The 22,554-nt window shown below is 34.0% G+C and overlaps 1 protein-coding gene across 2 annotated transcripts in view; it reads right to left on the bottom strand.

Moving 5' to 3' along the window:
• The window catches only part of NEDD1 (NEDD1 gamma-tubulin ring complex targeting factor), a 45,973-nt gene that overhangs the window by 12,544 nt on the left and 10,875 nt on the right, over positions 1 to 22,554 (bottom strand). Inside the window, exons 5-10 of one of the 2 annotated variants that reach the window (XM_029206425.1) lie at positions 20,943 to 21,083; positions 8,577 to 8,806; positions 6,739 to 6,940; positions 6,163 to 6,358; positions 2,464 to 2,592; positions 17 to 64 (exon numbers count right to left, since the gene is read on the bottom strand). In XM_029206425.1, the coding sequence (XP_029062258.1) occupies positions 17 to 64; positions 2,464 to 2,592; positions 6,163 to 6,358; positions 6,739 to 6,940; positions 8,577 to 8,806; positions 20,943 to 21,083 (946 nt within the window). The remainder of the gene's footprint in view (positions 1 to 16; positions 65 to 2,463; positions 2,593 to 6,162; positions 6,359 to 6,738; positions 6,941 to 8,576; positions 8,807 to 20,942; positions 21,084 to 22,554) is intronic. The other variant, XM_029206426.1, reaches the window with a different exon arrangement.

Below are 22,554 nucleotides of genomic sequence, written 5' to 3'. Positions count from 1 at the left end.
TCTCAACAGTTCTTACCATCTCCTTTGCCTACGGACTCATCACTTCCTTTGTTAACTACAGCATCTATAATAAAATTAGAAAATAAAATTTAAAAAATAGTGAAAAAGAAGCCATAGCAATTTAGGCTTCCTATTCGTTCCCCAAAGAGTTCAGGGACTAATAGTTTTAAGAAGAAAAATCTGAGTGAAGGTAAAGCTAGTATTCATATAAACTTCCCTTTTCATTCTTTTAGCTTCATGCATAGCAGCAAAGATAATTCTGTGTATAGAGTCATTTAATGAGGCAGCAAGGTATACTAGAAAAAGCACTGGAGTAGGCTCCAGAGACCTGTAATCCAGTTCTGCTTATACCACTGAATAGCTCTGTCACCTTGGACAAGACTTTAATATAATTATGCTTCAGTTTCTGTACCTATATAATGGGGACAATGCCCTGACCATTTCACAAGACTGTTTTGAGGGTCAATTGAAATAATGTAAAAATATTTTGTAAGCAACACAATGTTATTAAAAATATAAGGTTTCATTAAAATTTTTTCAATGGTAGAACATGTTTAAGAATATTTCAATAATGTAATATTATTCATTTACCAAATAATAACCAAAAATTGCTTAACTCCATTTTAACAGATTAATAGAAAAATGGGCAAAGGTCATTAAAAAATTCACCAGAAATTCACATGGCCAATAAATTGATTATCATACATGATTATCATATTAGTAGGACTATCATCCATCTCTCCATCCATTCATGTATCTGCATGTGTGTATTATACCTAGTAATCGCACAACACAGACACTTTTATATAAGTTACTCATTTTTTCCTAACAAAAGCAGAGGTACTCTTATTTAAAAGATGAAGAAATTGAAGCACAAACAGATTAAGACTTTTACCTAAGTAGTGTTGAATCTTTGAGATTAAAACACAAATCTCTTGACAGTGAAAACCAGTACTATATTTAGTATCCATGTCTTTTTCTTATCGATAATATCAAACTCTAATAAACGAAGGGCCTATGGCTCAAATTCTAATCGTATCTTTTTAAACAGCAAAAGCAATTAAAAAGGAATTTATATCCTTTATTACTTTCAAAAACCATTAAAAAGGATTTCATTTATAACTCGAACACTTTCAAAAAGCCCCTTCAATTAAAAAATTACTCCAGCAGTTTTCATAAACAAAAGCTCCACAATTGGGTACTAACCTCCAAAACCTTTCTCAACTCCAGCCCAAGCCATTTTTACCTCCTTTGCCCACATCTCTCCTCTCTTTACCCCTCAACTAGGTAGTATGACCTCTCTTCATCCTGAAAGGAATCCTTCCTCTTTTATTAGATGGAAGATAGCAATTTGACCGGGCAATTCAAGGAGTCATTTTCAAGCTGGGGTAAGGCAGAAGACACTCAATGATTCTGTACCACTACATATATATTTATTCTTTCTGCTTATGAAATTAGTTGAAGAAAATTTTGAAACCAGACAATTTTAAAGTAAAAAGTTAAATTTTATAAGATCATGAGTGGATGTAATAATTTAAACACCCTGCTACTGATGACATTTAGATTCACTCCTGTTTTTCAATACTATAAATAAACAGTAAACACACAAATCTCTGTGGGCTTCTCTGAATATTTTCTTAGGTAAATTTATAGAAATGGAATTAACAGGACATAAAGAATGAATATTTAAGTCTGCCAAATCGTCTTCTAGAAATTAACCCATACTGTTAATAATACTGCTATTAGTAGTGAGACTATCCCAGTAAACAAAACAGTATGAACATTAGCACCAAAATAGCACAGCCAAACCATATGCCTAGTTCATATAGAGTGAACAACGATATATGTTTCCGTTTAACAAACTGGCAAAGGTTTTTTTTTTGTTTTTTTGGCTTTTTTCTTTTTAATGGCAACGTCTACTAGCAATGGGAAGTGTGTGTGTGTGTGTGTGTGTGTATGTGTGTGTATGTGTGTGTATGTGTATGGTACTTTCATATATAGTTAGTGTAAAAGATGAGGCAATCTAACCCCCAGCCATATTTCTCCATGAAAACATTTAATACCAGTTAAATACTAATAATCAAAGAAACAAACAAATTTTTTTATGTTAGGAAGATATTTTTTGCCTATCAAAATATCCAAGATTTGGGGAAGATTTATTTAGAAGTAGATTCAAGTAAAAGATTGCCTATGGAGGCAAAACTTCCTTTAAGAAACTTCTGTGGAAATTAAAATGCTAACTTGAGAGCTATTTGCTTGGTTCCCATGTGAAAATTACTAGCATGTATTTTGGAATGATAACATTTGAAGTATCTGGGCAAAGGGAAAGATACCATCTCAGGGATTGAGAAAACTAGCAACTGTCATGAATAGAGTGAGACTGAAGCTATTATCCACATCTTTTAGCCAGAATAAAAATGTCATGACGACCCAAGCAAGATCCTCTGATCTGAACAGACTTACCATCTCTGATAGGTGAGAACATGTCACCTAAACTACTTTTTCCAGTATCATCAAAGCTGGAGAAATCCTGGGTTTTCCCACTCTCTGTTTCCTTAGATAAAATATCTGTGTTTATGCTTCGAGGCAGACCTTATAGAAATTGGATATAAAAATAAACATTTTTATTATTTCTCATAATAAATTTATCATGAGAAGTTAGGCTCTAAAAATGAATGCCTTACCTATATCATTGGTAACACTACAACTGTGGGCATCAGGAAAAGAAAGCAGAATATAACAATAGCTCAGTTAAACATCCTTTTCATGGAATGAAGGGCTCCTCAAAAGCAAATAACTTATTTGCTCATATAACACCACTTTTTAAATCTACTTTGATAGAACTTTTCTAAATAATTCATGTACTTTTCTTAAACAACTTATTTTTGTTAGTGACTGACTCACTGTTAGGATCATCTACCAGTGATTAAAAAAAAAAGTCTCTAAGGCATATAGTACAATGCCTAACATATAGCAGTTTTCAAGCAACGTTAGTTCCTTTCCCCAGCTTGCAGTGAATGGGTCTCTTTTTTCCACTTTTTATTTTTTTCTTCACTAACAGTGGGAACCTAACACTGCTCTCAGCGTTACTGACCTTAAATGACTTCATTAACCTTGGGATAGTTTACTGAGAGGAAGGAAACCAGAATACCAAACTCATAAAGAATAGTACAGTAGACAACAATAAAGAGGCATGCAGTTTACTTCCTCTCTCAGTATATAATGCATGACTTTAGGGCAAGGACGTTATAATAGGAACTCTGCAGGCTCAGTAACTTCTTGCTCATTTTTGGGTCAAGGACTGAGTTCTAGAGATTCAAGAACTTTGATGAAATCTTGGCATTTGAATCGGTAGCATATTACTGTCTTACATTTTTAAAACTGTTTTATTTGCCATCTTGGTCCCAAATGAAAACTGAAAAGCCTGGGATAAAAACAAAGATTAGCTTTGTTCACAATATTCAAAAATGTCCAAGCCTGGCTAATGAAATAAACCTAATAACCTCACAAAAGTTATGACCAAACATTTGTACATCACTGTCATTGAAGGGTGTTTATACCAAGAGTGTAATCGGTTATAAAGAAGAAATTTCTCTCCCTTTTCTAGGTACTCAACATGTTTGATGCATAACTCTAGTCTCTGGAACTTTATGAAATAGAAGCTTGGTATCATTTGAAAATAGTGCTAAAGCCTTATTTTTCTCTTCTTAAATGGCTGTTTCCTACTGAAAATGAGCACTAGCAACAAGTCTGCAGACAGCGTTTCTTTTTTAAAAATATATTTATTTTTTTTTGGCTGTGTTGGGTCTTCAAGGCTGTGCGCGGGCTTTCTCTAGTTGTGGAGAGTGGGGGCTACTCTTCGTTGTGGTGCGCAGGCTGCTCATTGCAGTGGCTTCTCTTGTTGCGGAGCATGGTCTCTAGGCGCACAGGCTTCAGTAGTTGTGGCATGCAGGCTCAGTAGTTGTGGCTCGCGGGCTCTAGAGTGCAGGCTCAGTAGCTGTGGCACGCCAGCTTAGTTGCTTCGTGACATGTGGGATCTTCCCGAACCAAGGATGGAACCCATGTCCCCTGCATTGGCAGGCGGATTCTTAACCATGGCACCATCAGGGAAGTACCTGCAGAGGTTCTTTTCAATAACTAAATTAGGACACCTTCAGTAGAAGCCATACGAACTTATTTCAAATTTTAAATTTATTTTACACCATGCTTAAAGTAATAGCAATAATGATGATCATAACGACAATATTAGCAACACTATAATTTATTGAGTGCCTACATGTGCTATGCCCTTTTGATACATTTTCTCTGATTTTCACAATAACCCCAAATGCTAAATATTATCTATGGAAGAGAAAAATGAGAAAAATGAGAAAAAAGCATGGTTAAGAAAACTGCCTACCAATAAGAACCTGCTGTATAGCACAGGGAACTCCACTTCGCTGTACAGCAGAAACTAACACAACATTGTAAAACAACTATACCCCAATAAAAAATATATATATAAAAAAGAAAACTGCCTAAAGTCATCCAGGCAGGAAGGTGATAGATCTGAGACTGAAGTCTAACATACTCTCAATGTTTCACAGGGGGAAAAATGTACATGTGTGTGAGTTGAGAGAGAGAAAATGATGCAGCAAATGTGGTAAAATTTATAAAATGGTGAATCTGCTAAAGGATATACTAGAACTCAAGAGTTCTTTGTATTATTATTGAAACTTTTCTGTAAGTTTGCAATTATTTCAAAATAAAATCAATAAACCGAAATTTGTCTTTGTGGGTGCACAGTAAGCATGCATTTTGCCAGAAACTGCTAATCAGCCAAGAATTATCATTAATTGGTGGCCCTGCAGACCCAAGTCTTCCATATCTAATTAATGCTGCCATTGTTACACATAAACTTCCTTATTAAAAACTAAATGAAAGACATTGAGACTTCAGAAAGTTTACAATAAATGAGAGAATCTTTATTTTAATTTTTGAAAATTATGAATAAAATAAATAGTAATTTTTTAAACTAACACCAATTTTCATAACATAGTTAATTCAACATCTTGGCAAACATTATTTCTTCTTTTAAACAGATAGCAATAGTATTAGTTTCTAGGAGTTCTTAAATAAGGACCTTATTATTTTTCTACATAATATATAATGATTTTTATATAAGGATGATATAGATATTCAAAGATAATTTATAGTGAATATACTTATTATATTTTTTAAAAAATTCTACACTACCAAGACTAACAAATTAAAGTTTTGCTTATACTTGGGAATAGTAAACTCATATTGAAAAAGCACCAACAAATATTTGTGCTCAATTTAAGTACTTGTCCTGAAAATTCAAAAAGACATGAGTACATTCATTTCTGGTAAGAATACTTTAGAGACATACTGGTATATCATGCAGACTTTTAAAAATATGTTGAAAGTTGACAGTATAGCATAACTTCTTAAAATAAAAACAAAAAGGCTTTCAGGAATTTAGGGAATTACGATCTTTATTGTAGGCAAAGAATATCTTCTACAATAAGTATGGGGAAGCTTATCACCATATTATACCTTCACAAAGTCTAAATGAACTCTTCTTTAAGAACTGTTTCATCAATACGATTATCAGAGTAGAAGAAATTCCTTAAAAATTTCAACATTTTCATTTATTTTTATTTAACAAATGACTAACTTACGGCTTAATATGTGCCAGGTACTATTCAGTACTTAAATATATTCATTTCATCACCTGACTTACTTTCCAGTCTGAAAAATGAAGTATAGGGGCCATTAATAGCTTTTTTTTTTTTTTAACTGAGATCAAATCATAATGAAAGCATCAAAGTTTCATATTATCTACTGATTAATCTAAAAGCACAATGAAAAGTCATCTAGTCTGTAGCGGTACGTCTGAGAGGGCATTATTCTGTTTTTAAAATATCTTACAACAGAAGTTCAGCTAAACAGAGTAAGTGAAATACCTTTCATTAACCTTTTAAACATTTATAGCTAAAGTTAAATTTTTCACTTTTTCAATTTTCACTATCTACTAATAATTTTACCTAAATACTCAAGTGAATTTAAGTTCTAGGTTCTTAAAGAAAGTGATAATGATATCCATTTGGGGAGGAGACAGGATGGGAACTCCAAATACTAGATATAAACAACATTTACCTGCTTTGTCTTGAAGAGCAACTGTTCCTTTCCCCACAACTGCTGTCGTGGGCTGTGGCAGAACTGTGGCAATGGAAGTGGTAGCTGCTTCTCTGACAACTCCAGAATTCTGGACTCCTCCACTAGCAGTGCTCACGTTAACAGTACGTTTGTTCACAGCTGTGGGCTTATTTGAACAGCCTTTATTTAAACCTGACTGAAACGGAAGGGAATATTTAAAAGATCAGGTTTCTAATGCTCCACACGAGACATTAATATTTCATAAATTCCCTATTAGTTTAAAAAATATTGTTTTTCCCTTAGAAATCTTAAGCTTGCTGGTGGATGTGAGAGTTTCCCTCTGAACCATAAAAACCTTTTAATATTTTTGAAGAGAGAGAAATGTGAAAAGCGCAAAAAAAGTTTTAAAACTAAGTATCAAATGGATTTGTACTAAAATTATTTACAATGCTTTGATATAAAAATTATTATGAAGCAAAACTACACTGTGTTTAATTGACAACATATGATTTCTATATTCAGAACTAGATTTATTTAGTAAAATCAAAAATGCTGAAAAGAAAGAAAATATCTTACCTTAGAAAGGACAGTGGAGTACTGAAATGCTATACATTGCACAGATGTCTTATGTGCACTGATGGTTTTAACGGGTGATTTCAACATCCTTAAATCATACTGATATATTTTCCCACGGGAAGATCCAATAGACAAAGTGGCTCCATCAGGCATGAAATCTACTGCAGTTAGAGGAGCGTCAGCCACTAAAGTTTTCACTAGCCTTTGGAAAGGAGAGCAAAGTATATGTAGATATGTGAATGTATATATATAAGCTTATACGACATATAAACAACTGTAAACCAAAACCAAAGTTACTTAGATTTCGGCAAAGTTACTTGGGATACCCATCTCAAATGTTTGTTTAAAGCAGAAATGCAGAATTAGACCTGGAGACATTTCTACAATGGCATGTAAAGGAACTGCTAAGCACTCCAACCTATTTTTCTATTCACTTCCAATAGATACAATACATTCTATATCTTCTAGAAACAGGACCTATTTCTTTGAGTAATTATTATTTTGGCAGTGAACGTGATAGAATTCCTGCATGTTACTCCACAAATAAGGGCTCTATAGCCTCAGGGTTAAGGAGGCTCTAAGTATCCCCTTTCCATTTAGTGACCTGCTTAGGCCTCAAGAGGATTATGACCTTTGACAAGGAAGCAGCTGCTACTTTGCTCTTGGTTATGCATCTCTTGACCCAAAAGCTAAAAGGATTCATAAGGTTTAATCCTCCCAGAAGCTAATACAGAAGTATGGATACTGATCTGCTGAAGCTGAACTCCTTGCTGGAGTGTCAGGTATACGAGAGGAATGGTTTACTGTTAGGGTTCTCAGTAAATTAGTTCAAAAAGAAAAGAATAAAAAAAAGAAGAGTAAAATAAGTAACAGTAAACTTTAAAAAGGGGCTCAGAGTAGGTCCTTCCCTAGCAGTAATATTATAATAATGCCACTTCCTTTCACATGATCATTAGATATTGTTAGGTGTCTTGAATAAACCTCTTGCAGTCTTCCAGTTTTTTTTGTTTTTTAAGCTAACCAAGCACACTTATAACTGTAAGAAGAACAAGAAGGCATAACAGACCTAGATACTTAGAGAATTATGTACCCTTTAGCTCTATATCAGTGGTTCTCAACTGGGGGTAATTTTACTACTTTTAATTTGGGAAGTACTACTGACATCTAGTAAGTAGAGGCCAGGGATGCTGCTGAATATCCTACAATGCTCAGGACAGCTCCCCACAACCAAGAATTATCCAGCCCAAAATGTCAACAGTTTAGAAACCCTGCTCTAGATAATGAATTAATTTTAAAGCAAATTAATCATATTGCTTTAAAAATATACAAATTTAGTTGTATTCTGAAAAAGAGTAATATGCATGCGTGCTAAAATAAAGATGTGAAATCATTAACATGCTACCCCTCAACATTCATCATCCAGAAGTACTCTAAAGCAGGGGTCCCCAACCCCCAGGCCACGGACGGGTTCGGGTCCGCGGCCCGCGCTGCACACAGTAGGAAGTGAGCGGACTGAGGGCGAGTGAGCAAAGCTTCATCTGCTGCTCTGCACTCGCATTATGGCCTAAGCCATCTCCCCAACCCCCACCCCATCCCACCCCGTCCACAAAACCGGGCCCTGGTGCCAAGAAGGTTGGGGACCGCTGCTCTAAAGAACACCCACATCTCATCTAGCTTTTTCTGCATGGGAAAAAAAAGAAAATTCTACCTTATTAGATAACAAATACACAAACTTTACATCTTCTAACATTAATCAGAGGTCTATACAAATCACAAATATGGCTGCTAATGAAAGAATTATTTGTTACTAAATTAAGAAATGAGCATGTTATACTTACTTCTTACTTGAAGTGTCATAGAGAATGATTCTTTTATCCAAGCCTATAGTTACAAATAGCAATTCATTGACAGGAGAAAAACAGATGCCTGAACCTGGAGCTTTATGTGTACTGTCAAAGTTATGGTATGGACTCTGACTATTCACATCCCAGAGAGTTACTATTCCATTATCCGAAACACTGCCCAGTAGCGACTTCTTAAACAAGGAATACTTCAAGCGCCGAACAGACTATGAAAATAAAAATAAATTTTACGGAATTGTAAGCATACATAAGAACATTTTATATAAAGTATAAATATGGCCAACCACATTATTCACAAGGGATTTAGAACTTCTCTGGTTTATCGCATAACAGGTTTCAATCATGACAACCATAAAATCATTTAGTGGGCTATAAGATGACCCTAAGACATCTTAATTCTAGTAACTGAATATTTGTCATGATTTTATTATGTTGGAGTAGAGTTACCTCAGTCACCTCTTTTTCAGAAGAAAAATACAAGATATTGAGGTAAACTACATTAATTCAACAGGATTAGAACATTCCACCTAAATAAAAGGCCCAGTCACAGTCAAATCATGAATAAGTATAAGGGAACGCTGGTAGAGAATAAGCAGTAATATTTTGCATTTGTTTTCAGTATATATTTTTGATATCTGGATATGCTTGAAACTGATGTGCTGGCAATTCAACACTTGAAGCACAATAAAAAATTAAAACACAAAGGGGAATTGGCAACACTCTAGACTGGGGATGGACTATATACCCATTCTTTCAAAAGCTTTGGCCTGAGGGCAACGCTAGCCTTTCTCTAAAACACTCATCTCTAGAGGCAGTGGAGACATTCTTTCTAGTTTCTGCTGGACAAGAATATACAAAGATCCAGTTTGAGTAAACAGGTCTTAGATTAAAACTGGATGAATTTTATCTACTTTTACTAAAATGTTGCTTTCAAACTTGACTGATATTATCATTTATCGTGCTGAGAATTAAGTATTTTACATTTAAGCTATTTCCCCCCCCCACAGAAATAGCAATGTAAGTATAGAAATGAATATTAAGTAGAATCCACAAGAGTGGGAAACTAGCTATAAGACACCTTCAAACAGTGTAGTTACAGTCCGGAGTCAAGCAATGAATCATGTTCTAGATGGCAGGTATCAACTACACATATAGGTCCCAGATAAAACTGCCACAGAACAAAAGTCAAACCTGAGGGCTTTTTGTTTGTTCTATCTAATCTATCGCACTCCAAAAAGATTTAAAACCACTAGCTTTTATATATTAAAAAACTCATATTCTACTTCTAAGATGTTTCAAAATAGTATTAGCCCTCAACAACAAAAAAATATTTAGGAATAACATAACACAAATTCTGTCTAAGGAAACGAGTATTTGTAACCCGACACCTCAGGTAAGATAATCACTACGGTCAACCATGAAATTGGGCTCCTCATTTTCATATGGCTAAAGTACAAACAAAATTTTGGTTTATATTTTCCATTTTTGTTGAGGAAAAGCATATCCATTTGAATAGACAAATCTTTCCTCTGGTCTACACTCAAGAAAAAATAAACTACATGGACCTTGACTATATAAAAGATATAGAGCCTTAGTGAATTATAATGTTTGCAGAGTCATATATCAACCTACCTAAACATAAGCAAAATATTAATTTGTAAAAGACTTCTGTAGCATTTTAAGAGTTCATATAGTTATAGCCCTTCACATAATCTAAATTTGGATAAAATGCACAAGCAGAACATTAAAAACAAAGCATCACCATAAAATCACAGACCTTCTAGATACTCAGAGTTCATAAAGTTCAACCTCTTAGGCACAGTAGTAATTTGCTAAAACATCCTTAAAATACGGGCCATCCAGAGTCTGCTTGAATACAGCAGGGAACAAGGAGCTTACCGTTTTATATACAGTAGTCCCTACCTTGTCCACAACTTCACTTTCCATGGTTTCAGGTACGTACCGTGGTCAACCACAGTCCAAAAATATTAAATGGAAAATTCCAGCAATAAACAATTCAAAAATATTAAATTGAGCACTAAGTAGCATGATGAAATCTCACTCCAGTCCGCCAGGATGTGAATCATCCCTTTGTCCAGGGTATCCTGCCCATTAGTCACTTAGTAGGCATCTCAGCTGTCAAATCAACTATCAAGGTATTGCAGTGCTTGTGTTCAAGTAACCTTAATAATGGCTCCAAAGTGCAACACTAATGATATTGGCGATTCAGATATGCCAAAGAGAAGCTGGGTGCAGTGCTTCCATTAAGTGAAAAGGTAAAAGTTCTCAACTTAATCATAATAAGAAAAGAAAAAAAACTATGGTAAGAATGAATCTTCTAACCGTGAAATTATGAGGAAGGATAAAGAAATTAATGCTAGTTTTGCTGCGCACCTCAAACTGTGAGTTATAGCCACAGTGTGTGATAAATGCTTAGTTAGGATGGAAATGGCGTTAAATTTGTAGAGTAAGATATTTTGAGAGAGAGAGAGAGACCACATTCACTAAACTTTTATTACAGTATATTGTTATAATTGTTCTATTTTATTATTGTTGTTAATCTCTTACTGTGCCTAATTTATAAATTAAATTTTATTATAGGTATGCATGTGTAGAAAAGCACATAGTATATACAGGGTTCGGTACTAACTGCAGTTTCAGGCATGCACTGGGGGTCTTGGAACGCACCGCCCACAGATAAGGAGGGACCACTGTAAAATTTAATAAATAATTTAAAATGAATTTAAGTCAAAACGTAAATTCCATATATTGCCTCAAATTCTGTGGACCTATATGGCAACTCATTTAGAAAAGAAAAACAAGACTAAAGATAACCATAAATCTTCCTCTCAGATGAACCTGCGTTCAAGTAGAGCCAAACTCTGTATGACTTCAGTAAAAACTTCTTAAACTCTCCAAGCCTCAGTGTTCTTGTGAACAACATAGAAAACACTTTTGTTTGCCTGTCAAGGTTACTTTAAGGATTAAATAGCATTTCTGCAAAAAGCCAGGTACATAGTAGGTGTTGCTACTATTCTCACAGGTTCATGACTCACACATTCATTCATGTACCATACATTTGAGCATCTTTTACATATAAGTTTTTAAAAGACCCTTACGTAGCCACACTGGTTTCTGTCAATAACTCACCTCTATCTCTTTGATAATAGACCTTCATTTCTGAACTTTCTACATCTATTAAATCATCTATTTAGAATATCAAGAGAATATGTAATGATCCTGGATAAATGAAATGTTTATCTAAATTATATTTAAAATAAGTATTAACTCATTTTAGTATCAACAGCATTTGTTAAGTCCCTATCTTGTTTCATATTCAAGATATTTCTAGGAAAAATAACAGTCAGCCTATAGGTCATAATTTGCTGACCCCTGCTATAAATATTTGGAAATGTTTCTTTAAAAAACAAATCACAAAAAGGAAAAGAAAAATCATCCATAATCCTACCCCCTAGAGAAAAACTGGTTAATAATTTGGAGGATATCCCTTTAAGTATTTTTCTGTGTATATGTATGTTTGCGTTTGAGTAAAGTACCAACAGCAAACTTGGGACCATACTTTATTATTATAAAGTTAGCTGTGTTATTAATGTCTTCTACTACATGATTTTAATAGCTGGATAATATATGAATGTACGAGTATATCAATTTATCTAAATAATCTAATGATGGACACTTAGGTTATTTCCAATTTCCAAGTACCCTGACTACTATTATTTTTAAAAATTGCTACTTTATAAAAGAATTTGTATTTTATTGTTGTTCACGCTTTAAAGGTTCTCGGTTGAAAAATGCTAAGTGACCATTTGTCTTCCTTCTTTTGTGAATTGCCCATTAATCTACTTTGCTTATTTTCTATTGGGCTATTAAGGTTTTTAAAATACTAATTTGCAATCGATCTTAATATAATAAGGACATTAATGCTCTCACAGACATAAATATTTTCCCCATTTTCTTTTCAACTTTGTTGATTTTTATTGTCTTGCTTTTTGTCAGATTTTAGATTTTTATGTACTTAAATACATCAAACTTGTCCCATGACTTATGACGTTGTTCCTACACTTAGAAAAGCCTCCCCTTCACAGAGATAGGAATGTACATTCACATAGCTTTATAGTCTCTGATACATATATGACAATATATATATATGCATGTACACATACAAACATACATACATACACACACTTGTAAATATACAGTATTCGTTCAACTCCATTCCTCCCTCTTCTTCATTCCCAGTGTCTTATTTCAAGCACCAATCATCTGTCACCTGAGCTACTGCCCATTTCCATTCTCAATGGCTTGCTATCCATCCTTCACACTGCTGCAGCAATAACCTCTTCAAAACTGGAAATCTGAACATAATTCTGTCTTGCTTAAAGTCCTTGTAACTGGAGGGCTCTGAGAAGACAGAGGTTATGATGGTGGTAGAGTTTTTTAATCTCCCTGAATCCCCCCATTTTTGTGTGTATGTGTGCACAAGCAGGCCTGAGACTGCTTATCTTTAGAAAGTCCTGCTTTCAAGATTGGCCCTTGGCTGGAGTCTTGGAACTTGGATTTTTGGAGGTTTCCCACCACCCCAGCTGAAGAGAGTGGCTCACTGACTGACAAGAGTGGCTCACCGTGCCTAAACTGTTTGTGCAAAAGATATGGTTTATGGCTGAACCATGGCTGAAGACCTGCTTTCCTTAGTAGAGTTTGGAATTTCAGTACATGCTAGGTAGAGGGTGCCTAGGTAACCAACCTCCAACAAAGTCCCTGGCCAGTGAGTCTCTAACAAGCTTCCCTGTAGACAATGTTCCATACATGTTGTCACAATTTGGTGCTGGGGAAATTAAGTACATCCTCTCCACTGAGATAACACTCTTGGAAGCTTATACTTGGCTTCCTTGGGACTTCACCCAATGCACCTTTTTCCCTTTGCTGATTTTGCTTTGTATCCTTTCACTGTAATAAATCATAGCCATGTGTATGACTACATGTTGAGTCCTGTGAGTCCTCCTAGTGAAACATCAAACCTGGTCTTGAGGAATCCCAGCACAGTGAGTAGAAGTATGTGAGTGTGTGCGTATGTGTGTGTGTGTTTTACAGATAGATAGCAAACCAAATAGCAAAACTAAAACCCCATGAAAACATTTACAACAAAACTAGACTATCAAGTATCCCCATGAGCCCCAAAATACACACTAGTAAGTCAAACATTTAACAGCCATAGTCCTTCATAGTATTAGTATCTGTGCAAGAGGAAGCAGAAGGAAATTACAGGGACTGAGACAGATCTACGAACAGGAAAAGCCCCAAATAGCCAAAAGGTATTCACAGGAAAGCATGGGGACCAATTGACAACATCAGCTAGACCAGGAATATCCAATGCATTAGTGGTTCTGTGCAAGAGGTTTGCAGAAAGGTCTGAAGGGCTAGAGCAGTTTAGCTCCAATGAACTCCCAAAACTGTCCAGCCAAGGTATCTCCTTCCCAGGTCAGGGCACCATACTGAGAAGACACTACTAAGAGTGGAAACAAACTGAATGGGATGGAGTCAATATAGTTGAAGGAAAGTGAAAATTCACATACAAGTACAGGAGTAGCACAAAGCCAAGCAACCTCAGAAAAGTTAGAAAAGATACCCTCTAAACTCCATCTCTGTCTAGGAGTTCAGGGAAACTGACTTCACAGATAAATCCCATACAAAGTTATTATGAGAACAAAGAGAACAAGAAGAAAGACATTCTCAACAGATGACCAGAAAGACAATAAAATGATACAAGACCTTAAAAAGCAACATAAATCAGAATTAGAAAACTCAGAAATGAGATGTCAGAACTTGGAAAACAATTAGAAATTTTAATCCTTTTAAAAATGAAGGCTACATTATGTAGCCTTCATTAAAGGTAAAAGGAATACAGAATGAATAAATACAACAAATAATACCGTAAAGATAGGTCAAAAGGAAAGACTTTTTAAAAGTCAAAAATAAGGAAAAAGTTAAAAATGATTTGAGAGACAGTAGTAAATCACTGAAGATAAGAAGATCCAACAAGGAAAAAACAGAGATAAAGAAAATATCAAATACTAAAAACTATAATTCAAGAAAACTTCCTGAAAGAAGAAAAGATTTGAAACTACATGTTAATTGAGCATACCATGTACCTATGAATAACAATACAGAATGACCAACACCAAGACACAGTCTAGTAAAATTACTGAATTTTAAAGGAAAAAAAAATCTTTTGGACATACAGGGAAAAAGAACAAGTGACTTATAAGAAAAAAATACTTAAATTATGATCAGACATTTGAGACCAAAAATGATAGAGTAACACACTTGAACTCCTCAAGGAAAGAAAATGTGAGCCTGCTGCTACTGGGTTATGTTGAAAGAGAATTTGTAATCTCAAAGAAAAAGTCAAAGCAGAAAACATACACTTATGGAAACAATATTAACATATGTTACTCGTGATTATAAAAATTTGGAAAACACCTAAAGTACAGAAATGTTTAAATACGCTGTGGCATTTGAACAATGGAATATTGTGTAGCCATTAAAAATTATAGCTATGAAGACTAGCAATATGAGAATACCTGGGACAGAACACTAATAAGAAAAAGCAGAAGACAAGATTGGACCAACAGAATGATTATAACTTTATGGAAGGAAGACAGAGCTATACAGAGAAACTGCAAGAAAACATTCTTCAGATCACTTCCTATTAAAACGTAGAAGAGAAGAACAAAAGGAAAAATTATACTTTAAGAATATATAAACATATGGAAGTTTATTTTATGCCAACATGTCAATCATAAAACTGCTCAAAAACATAATATAAAGGCTAGAAAAGTATACAAATACTAAAGAAATATATAAAGAGAATCAAGAACATATTATACCATAGTATACAACTGTATACCAACATTCCCATATAACATAAAGGAAACCACTATTCTTGATATAAAGCTTTGTAGTCAGTCAAACTTTTTGAGTGCCAAAGTTCAGGTATAAACAAAACCAGTCAACCAAGTTAACTAAACTGGAATTAAATTCATTCTTGATAAAATAATTATTTTAAAAATGTAATTAATAATTATTTACCAGCTCTCCATACTCATAAGGCTTATTAATACTTACAAAAGCTATACCTAAAATGTCAAAAATTTAACTGAAGAAAATGGACTTATTTAACATATACTGAAAAATGCTATATTTAAAATCTCACAGACATTGCATTTAAAAACCACTTTTAAATCTAAGAAATCAATAAAATAGATCCACTTTTTAACTGCTTTCAAAAAGGCTGCAGTCTGAGAAAGGCAACACAGGTTAACCTATTTGTGAGCCTAAGCTGCTGAACTTGCCAAATAGCGACTTGCAATTATATTCTAAGGAGTCTGGCAGCCCTGGCAGCTCTGCAGAAGCAGTAAGGCTCTTTCTCCCCTGCAGACAGACACTGCGATCCACAAAAAACTAATAGCTTCAATTCAGCTCAGACACTTCAAAGTAAGATTCTCAATATATTCAGGCAATCTCATTTCCAATATGAAATTCACTATAATGCAGATTCAGTGAGACTCCATGGTTTTGTCACTTTTGCTAAGAAATCAATTTGATGATTTTTAAACATTTCAAATTCTTGATTGTTCACGGAAACAAAAATAGAAAATTTTAATTTAATCATTATATGTGCCCTATCTACTATTTTTCTCAAAAACCCAAACCCTATAGTAAAACTGTCAGTGTAGAAAATGGGCTGGGTGACAGTGTATTGGAATTAAATTATGTCAATTTTTAGACAGACTTGAAATTTTTATGAACATTGTTTAAATTTAAAAAATGAATATTTAATATACTTGAAATCATAAATGAATTGTGAGGAATCTTATTAAAAAAAAAACCTCCACAGATTTCAATTATGCTGCCTGTAAAATGGAAACATAAGTATACAAAATCAAAACTGTGACTTTCTTCACTAAGAAAACTGAGACTGCATACTTACATACAAAGAGGCCAAGTGGTATTTCCTAACCCATGGCACTCTGCTTTAATGCTGTAGAGAAAAATGAAATAATATAGTACACGAAAAATATATAAACATTTGTTCCAGGAAAAGGGAAAAAAACCAACACATTCCAGTTCGATTTCTTCACCTTCTTTAATGCTCTCCTTATTCTACATTGCTCTAAAACACGAAATATGATTACTGAGGTCAAGTTACAACTGGTTAATTAGCAGGGGTTTGGAGGGAACACATTAAACCTAAAGATGTTCAAACCAGTTTGCAGAAGTAAATCACAAAAGCTATTTTAGTAAATTAATATGATTATTCATTAAAAGTTCACACTAAAGCTCCCTAATCTCCACATGTTAGGAACTATGTTAGCATCTCATCTAGACCAAAAAAAAAAAAAAAACACCAAAACCAAACAAAACCCTGTTGAAAGTATATTTTCATTCTCACTTGACAGTTAAGGAAAAGGAGGCTTGAGAGTTAAGTCACTTGCCCAGGCTCACACAGCTAGCTCTCCAAATAAATGTGGGATTTACAACATAAAGCTATACCAAAAAAGCTTATAGAGATGCCAACTGCCCAAGCAAGAGGCAGCAAGAACGAGAAAATCTAGGTTCTGGTTCATCTGACCTTGCACAAGAGATAAGATTTGAGCATTACTGTTTTCCTAAACTAGAAGATATATTCAGTTTTGCCATGCAAAGTAATCAATGAAAAAAATCCTTTGAAAATCAACAATACAGCAACCTGTCACCTAGAATTAAAACATTTTTTTTCATGTGAAGAAGAGATAAGAATAAATGTTGGACTCCTGCACAAAGTGACAAGAGAATACTGCAAAGTTTCCAGAAGTTTGGATCCTCAAATCCTTATACATTCAGCTGCCTCTAAGCTAGAAAGAGATTCAAAAGGAAACAATGCTACCACTCTTCAAGAGTCGACCTTCAGATCAGTCAATTAAGAATCTTGTGATCAGAAAGTCCTGGAATCTCAGTTTTCTCACTTGTAAAATGAGAATAACCTATACCTCACAAGTGAGTAGCAAAGAATAAATGAGAAAATGTAATATAAAGCAATGATCACTGTACTTGAAACACAATAAATGGTGGTAAGAATTCTACAAGGTGATAACCTCTGCCTGAATGCTCTCTGAACCCTCTCACCACCTACACTCACCCCAGTGGCAATCGGATGGTCTTTGTAATAAATAATGTTGGCATAACTATATACCTGCATGGAAAGATGAACCCCATCTCACACCATATACAAAAATTAATTTGAAATGGAGCGTAACAGACGTAAATTTAAGAACTTCTGTTCATTTTTTTTTAAAGGCATTAAGAGAGTGGAAAGGCAAGCCGTAGGCTAAAGGAAGATATATGCAACGTGTATATCCAAAAGATGACTCCATCTGGAATACAGAATAAACTGTAAATCAATCAGAAAAACAGAAATAACCCCAAACAAAAAGGATAAACAGACTTGAACAGTGGCCTCACAGTATATAAAAGTGTGCCAACTCATTCAACACAGAAAAATGCAAATTAAAACCACAATGAGATACAACTACACAACCATCAAAGTGGTTAAAGTTAATAAGATAGACAATATTTGGTATGAGCAAAAACGTGGAGCAACTGGATCTCACATACATTGCTGGGAGAAGTATACAATGGCACAAGCACTTTAAAACCTTTTTGGCAATTTTTAATAAAGTAAAAATTGATGCCTACCCTAAGACCCAGCAATTTCACTCCTGAGTATTTACTCAAGAGAAATGAAAACATATATCCATAAAAAGACTTATATAAGAATATTCATAGTAGCTTTCTCACAATAGCTACAAACTGGAAACAGTTCATGTGTCCATCAACAGTAGAATGGATAAATAAATTGTGGCACATCCACATAATGGAATACTACACAGTGGTAAAACAGTATGAACTACTATTATTCCATGCAACAAAGCAAACATAATGAAGACTAAGAGAAACCAGACACATATAATTCTTTTAAGAAATATGAGGTAGTGACTGGAAAGGATTAAGATTCTGTATCTTGATTCTGGTAGTATGCAGTTACACAGGTGTATGTATGTATAAAAATTCATCAAGCTGTGTATTTAAGATATATGTACTTTATTATATGTAAGTTATCTCAATTTTTAAAACTTTAAGATTTTACACACAATAAGGCCAAGAGTAATAACCAAACCTAATGTTTTCACGACCATTCCTTCATCTTTTGTTTTAATAAGAAAACTCTCTAGCAAAATACAATAAAAACTGAAATCTAAGAATATACATGGTAGTATCTGACCTAATATTTGTTACTGAAAAGTCAACCCAGAATTTATAAATCTAAATTTAGGATGCTTCTAATATACCAAAGAAGAGAGGAGGAGGAAGAGGAAGAGGAAGAGAAGAAGAGGAAGAAGAAAGAGAAGAAGAAGAGAAAGAAGAAGGAGAAAAGAGGAAGAAGGAGGAGAAGATTACTCTATTTCTTTAAAAAGCAAGGCATCTGAACACTAGATACAATTTTTTCCCAATAGTTCCAACTTCTGTGGGTTTAGGTTTTATGTCTCCATTATCATAATACAAATAACCAAAAAAATGACAAAAACAAAATATTATTTCCTATTTTTATGACAATATTAATACATTCTCTGTGGCAAATCACTTATCCTCATCCATAAAATGCAGAAAGTGAGATTACCTCTAAAGGCTTTTCTCAGTTCAGGGTTTCTATGATTCTAATACTCAACTAATCAAAAAATTCTGAGTTCCCTAAATGCCTTCCAAAATAAAAGCCAAACTTTGGTCTGGCATTCAAAGTCCCACTTCATCACTATGTTCCTGCTTACCTTTCTAATCTTTTTCTCACATTAGCCCTATATAAAACCCATCCGCTTTCCCTTCTTGTTTTTCTTCATATGATTTCCTCCATACAAAATATCCCTCTCCCAAAGTTCTTTATTAGCCTATTAAGATCTTTGTTATCTTTAAATGTATTCATCTACTCATATATTTATTGAGGATCTTTTCCATATAAGGCACAAAGTTAGACAATGGCTGAATACAAAGAAACAAGACACGGTTCCAACTATAATGTGGACATGTAAAGAGCTAACCCTAATACAAGCTAGAATCAAATAACTGTCAGAGACCAGTTTATATACTAGTAAAACAAAACAAAACAAAATCACTTATAAGCCTTAGACCCAGATGAAGTCCTCCCTCCTTCAATTTTCTCTATTTTATTCCCAATCAGACAGTCTTCTCTGTTCTGGATCACCATAAGACTGTTTTTCATCAATCTTCCATAAAATCATTTATATGTACATCTCTTTTATTACCTCAATACATATGAAATCTGAGAAAAGACTTTTTCCTGTACATTTTTAATATCCATTAAATTTTCCTTAAACACTAAATACTATTCAAATAATGATTTCAATGCTTTTCAAAATTGAAGAGCTCCCATATTTTATCTAATAATACTTATGGCCAAAGTGACTACAATAAAAAGATTAAAAGAAGTTTCACCTCATTGGAAATTCCTGTGGAGAATTTCATGGAAAGTTAGCCAAGGGTTAGATTTCTTGAGAAACTGAATTTATTCTTTTAAGAATTTTATAGACTAACTTTTTATAAAGAAAAAAAATCAATAATTGACTAATTTTCCTCTATAAAAATTTTCCCTAAATACTTGTATTAACCTGAAATACATAAATATGCTTTGATACTTTAACTATCACATACTTGAAACAAACAAAAAAGAAAACTCAATTTACCCTGTGCCTCAATATTGGGTTAGTCAAAAAAGTTCATTCAGTTTTAAGTAAAAATAAAAGAAATTTTTCATTTTCACCAAGAACTTTATTGAACAATGGATTCATTAACCAAATGAACTTTTTGCCAACCCAATACAATTATTCCATGTCCACCAGAGTATTTATGAACATAAGTATCTGTCTTGTAGCTGACATAGATTAAGCTATGTAACACTTCTATAATTATAATGTCATAATTAATATCCATGTTTTGGGCTTAACCTATTAACAATTATCTGTATTTTTTATACATAGTTAAGTTCTAGGAGCATGTGACTATTCAGTGGCATAACCGAACTCATGTAAGCACCATCATCTAGTATGAATTAGCTTTTACATACTACCATTAAAGAACAGCTACCTAAGTTTGAGCGAGCTAAATGCAAATTTAAAATACTCAATTTTAAAAACTCAAATTCATTGTCTTATGTTAGATAATTAAAAAATCTATCTTATCAACTTTATTTTGAATAAATCCATACTGTACCTGGTTACTACCATGGCCAAAAGGAGTACTAGATAAATTAGTGGTTACACTGTGCAAAATAATTTCACCACTGAGAGATCCAGAAGCAATGTAGCAGTCATTCCAATTATATGTTACACAAGTTACTTCATCTTTATGATCCTGAATGAAAGAAATGAAAGTAAATACAGTGCCACACAACCTTCAAACAGCATATTTTCACGGTTTTTTGTAAATTTCATGTTTTGTAACTATTATGTATTTGTCAATCTAATATATGCTTTAACATTTTCCTCAAATAACCCCCAAAAAATTACTCAAGTGAGTAGTAAACTATCTGATTAACACCTAGTCTTTTCAGGGAACAAAGATTTATTTTTCATAACCATAATAATGGTCAGGCACCCTGAAACGAGACAAAAAGGAAAGGTAATTTTCTAAATGGCATTATGTCTACCTTAAAGAATTCACTTCCACTGGCAAGTAACATTTATTGCAAGTTGATTATTATGAGAGTCCCTGCCCTTGAGAATATTACTGTTCAACTGAGAAGACAGGACATTTAAGTGAACATGCAAATGGCAGAATGAATGCTAAATGAGTGGCAGAGGCAAAGTGTCAGAGGAAAGAGAGTTATCACTGTGAACTGAGTTGACAGAGGAAGCTTTATGGAAGACAGAAAGCTTGAGTTCAACATTAAAAGAAGTAATAAGAGGTAAGTTAGGGGAGGAGAAAGAAAACTGACACTGCAAAATAGAAGAGAGCAAAAAACAAAAGCCCCAAAGCCAGAATGAGCAAAGCATGTTTGAGATTTGATGGCTGCTGCTTCCATCTGCTGAGTACTGACTAAGGCTGGGAGTTTTATATATTATTATTAATCTTTAGAAAAATCATGGGAGGCAAGGCCATTTTCCCCATTTGATAGATGAGTTAACTAAGGTTAAGAAACTGTGCAAGCTCACAGAACTGCCAGTGGTAGAGCCAGGATTCAATCCAGGTCATATTCCAAAGTTTATTTTCCTCTCATTATACTCGACTGTCTCCCAAATCCAAAGGGGAATCCACTTTGAGGAAATAAAACTGTTCAGTTTTAAACAAACTGAGTTCACAAGGACTATGTTTTCCAAAATTAAATTAGAGATATCTAGCCTAGGAGCATAGTGATCAGCATAGTTTTTAACAGTTTGATGTCATACCTTAATAAGATAAACAAACCAACCTTTGTATCTTGTAATTAGATTAATGTAATATCAAGAATAGTAGCTATAATATTCCACTTATTTTACAACTTTTTCAAATGGTCCTTGAAGCATGCTGGGAAATGCCTTTACATTTTACTGCTTTTTTAAATCAAACAAATGCCATCCTGAGGAAAAGAATATCTGATAAGAAAGGAAAAAGAAGGAGTGGACATATAGTGCATCACTCCCATTTGAGAAATTATAACGTGGGGTCCAATACAATTTCTATGACTTTGTAAAGAGGCAGGTGTGTCTTTCTGATTTCAACTGTGGAAAATAAGTCATTCAGCTGAGGATGGAAAAATGAGTAGAATTTTGCCATGTAAGGAGGGATGGGAATAAGTGATGCTCCTAAAACGTGTGATGCTGTGTGACAAAATTGGCCACAGACT

The sequence above is a fragment of the Monodon monoceros genome, unplaced genomic scaffold, assembly GCF_005190385.1.
Source record: "Monodon monoceros isolate NGI ecotype Baffin Bay Population unplaced genomic scaffold, NGI_Narwhal_1 Super_Scaffold_6, whole genome shotgun sequence".
Lineage (NCBI taxonomy): Eukaryota > Metazoa > Chordata > Mammalia > Artiodactyla > Monodontidae > Monodon > Monodon monoceros.
The sequence above is the reverse complement of the archived record's forward strand: the minus strand, read 5'-3'. Positions and strand labels throughout refer to the sequence as shown.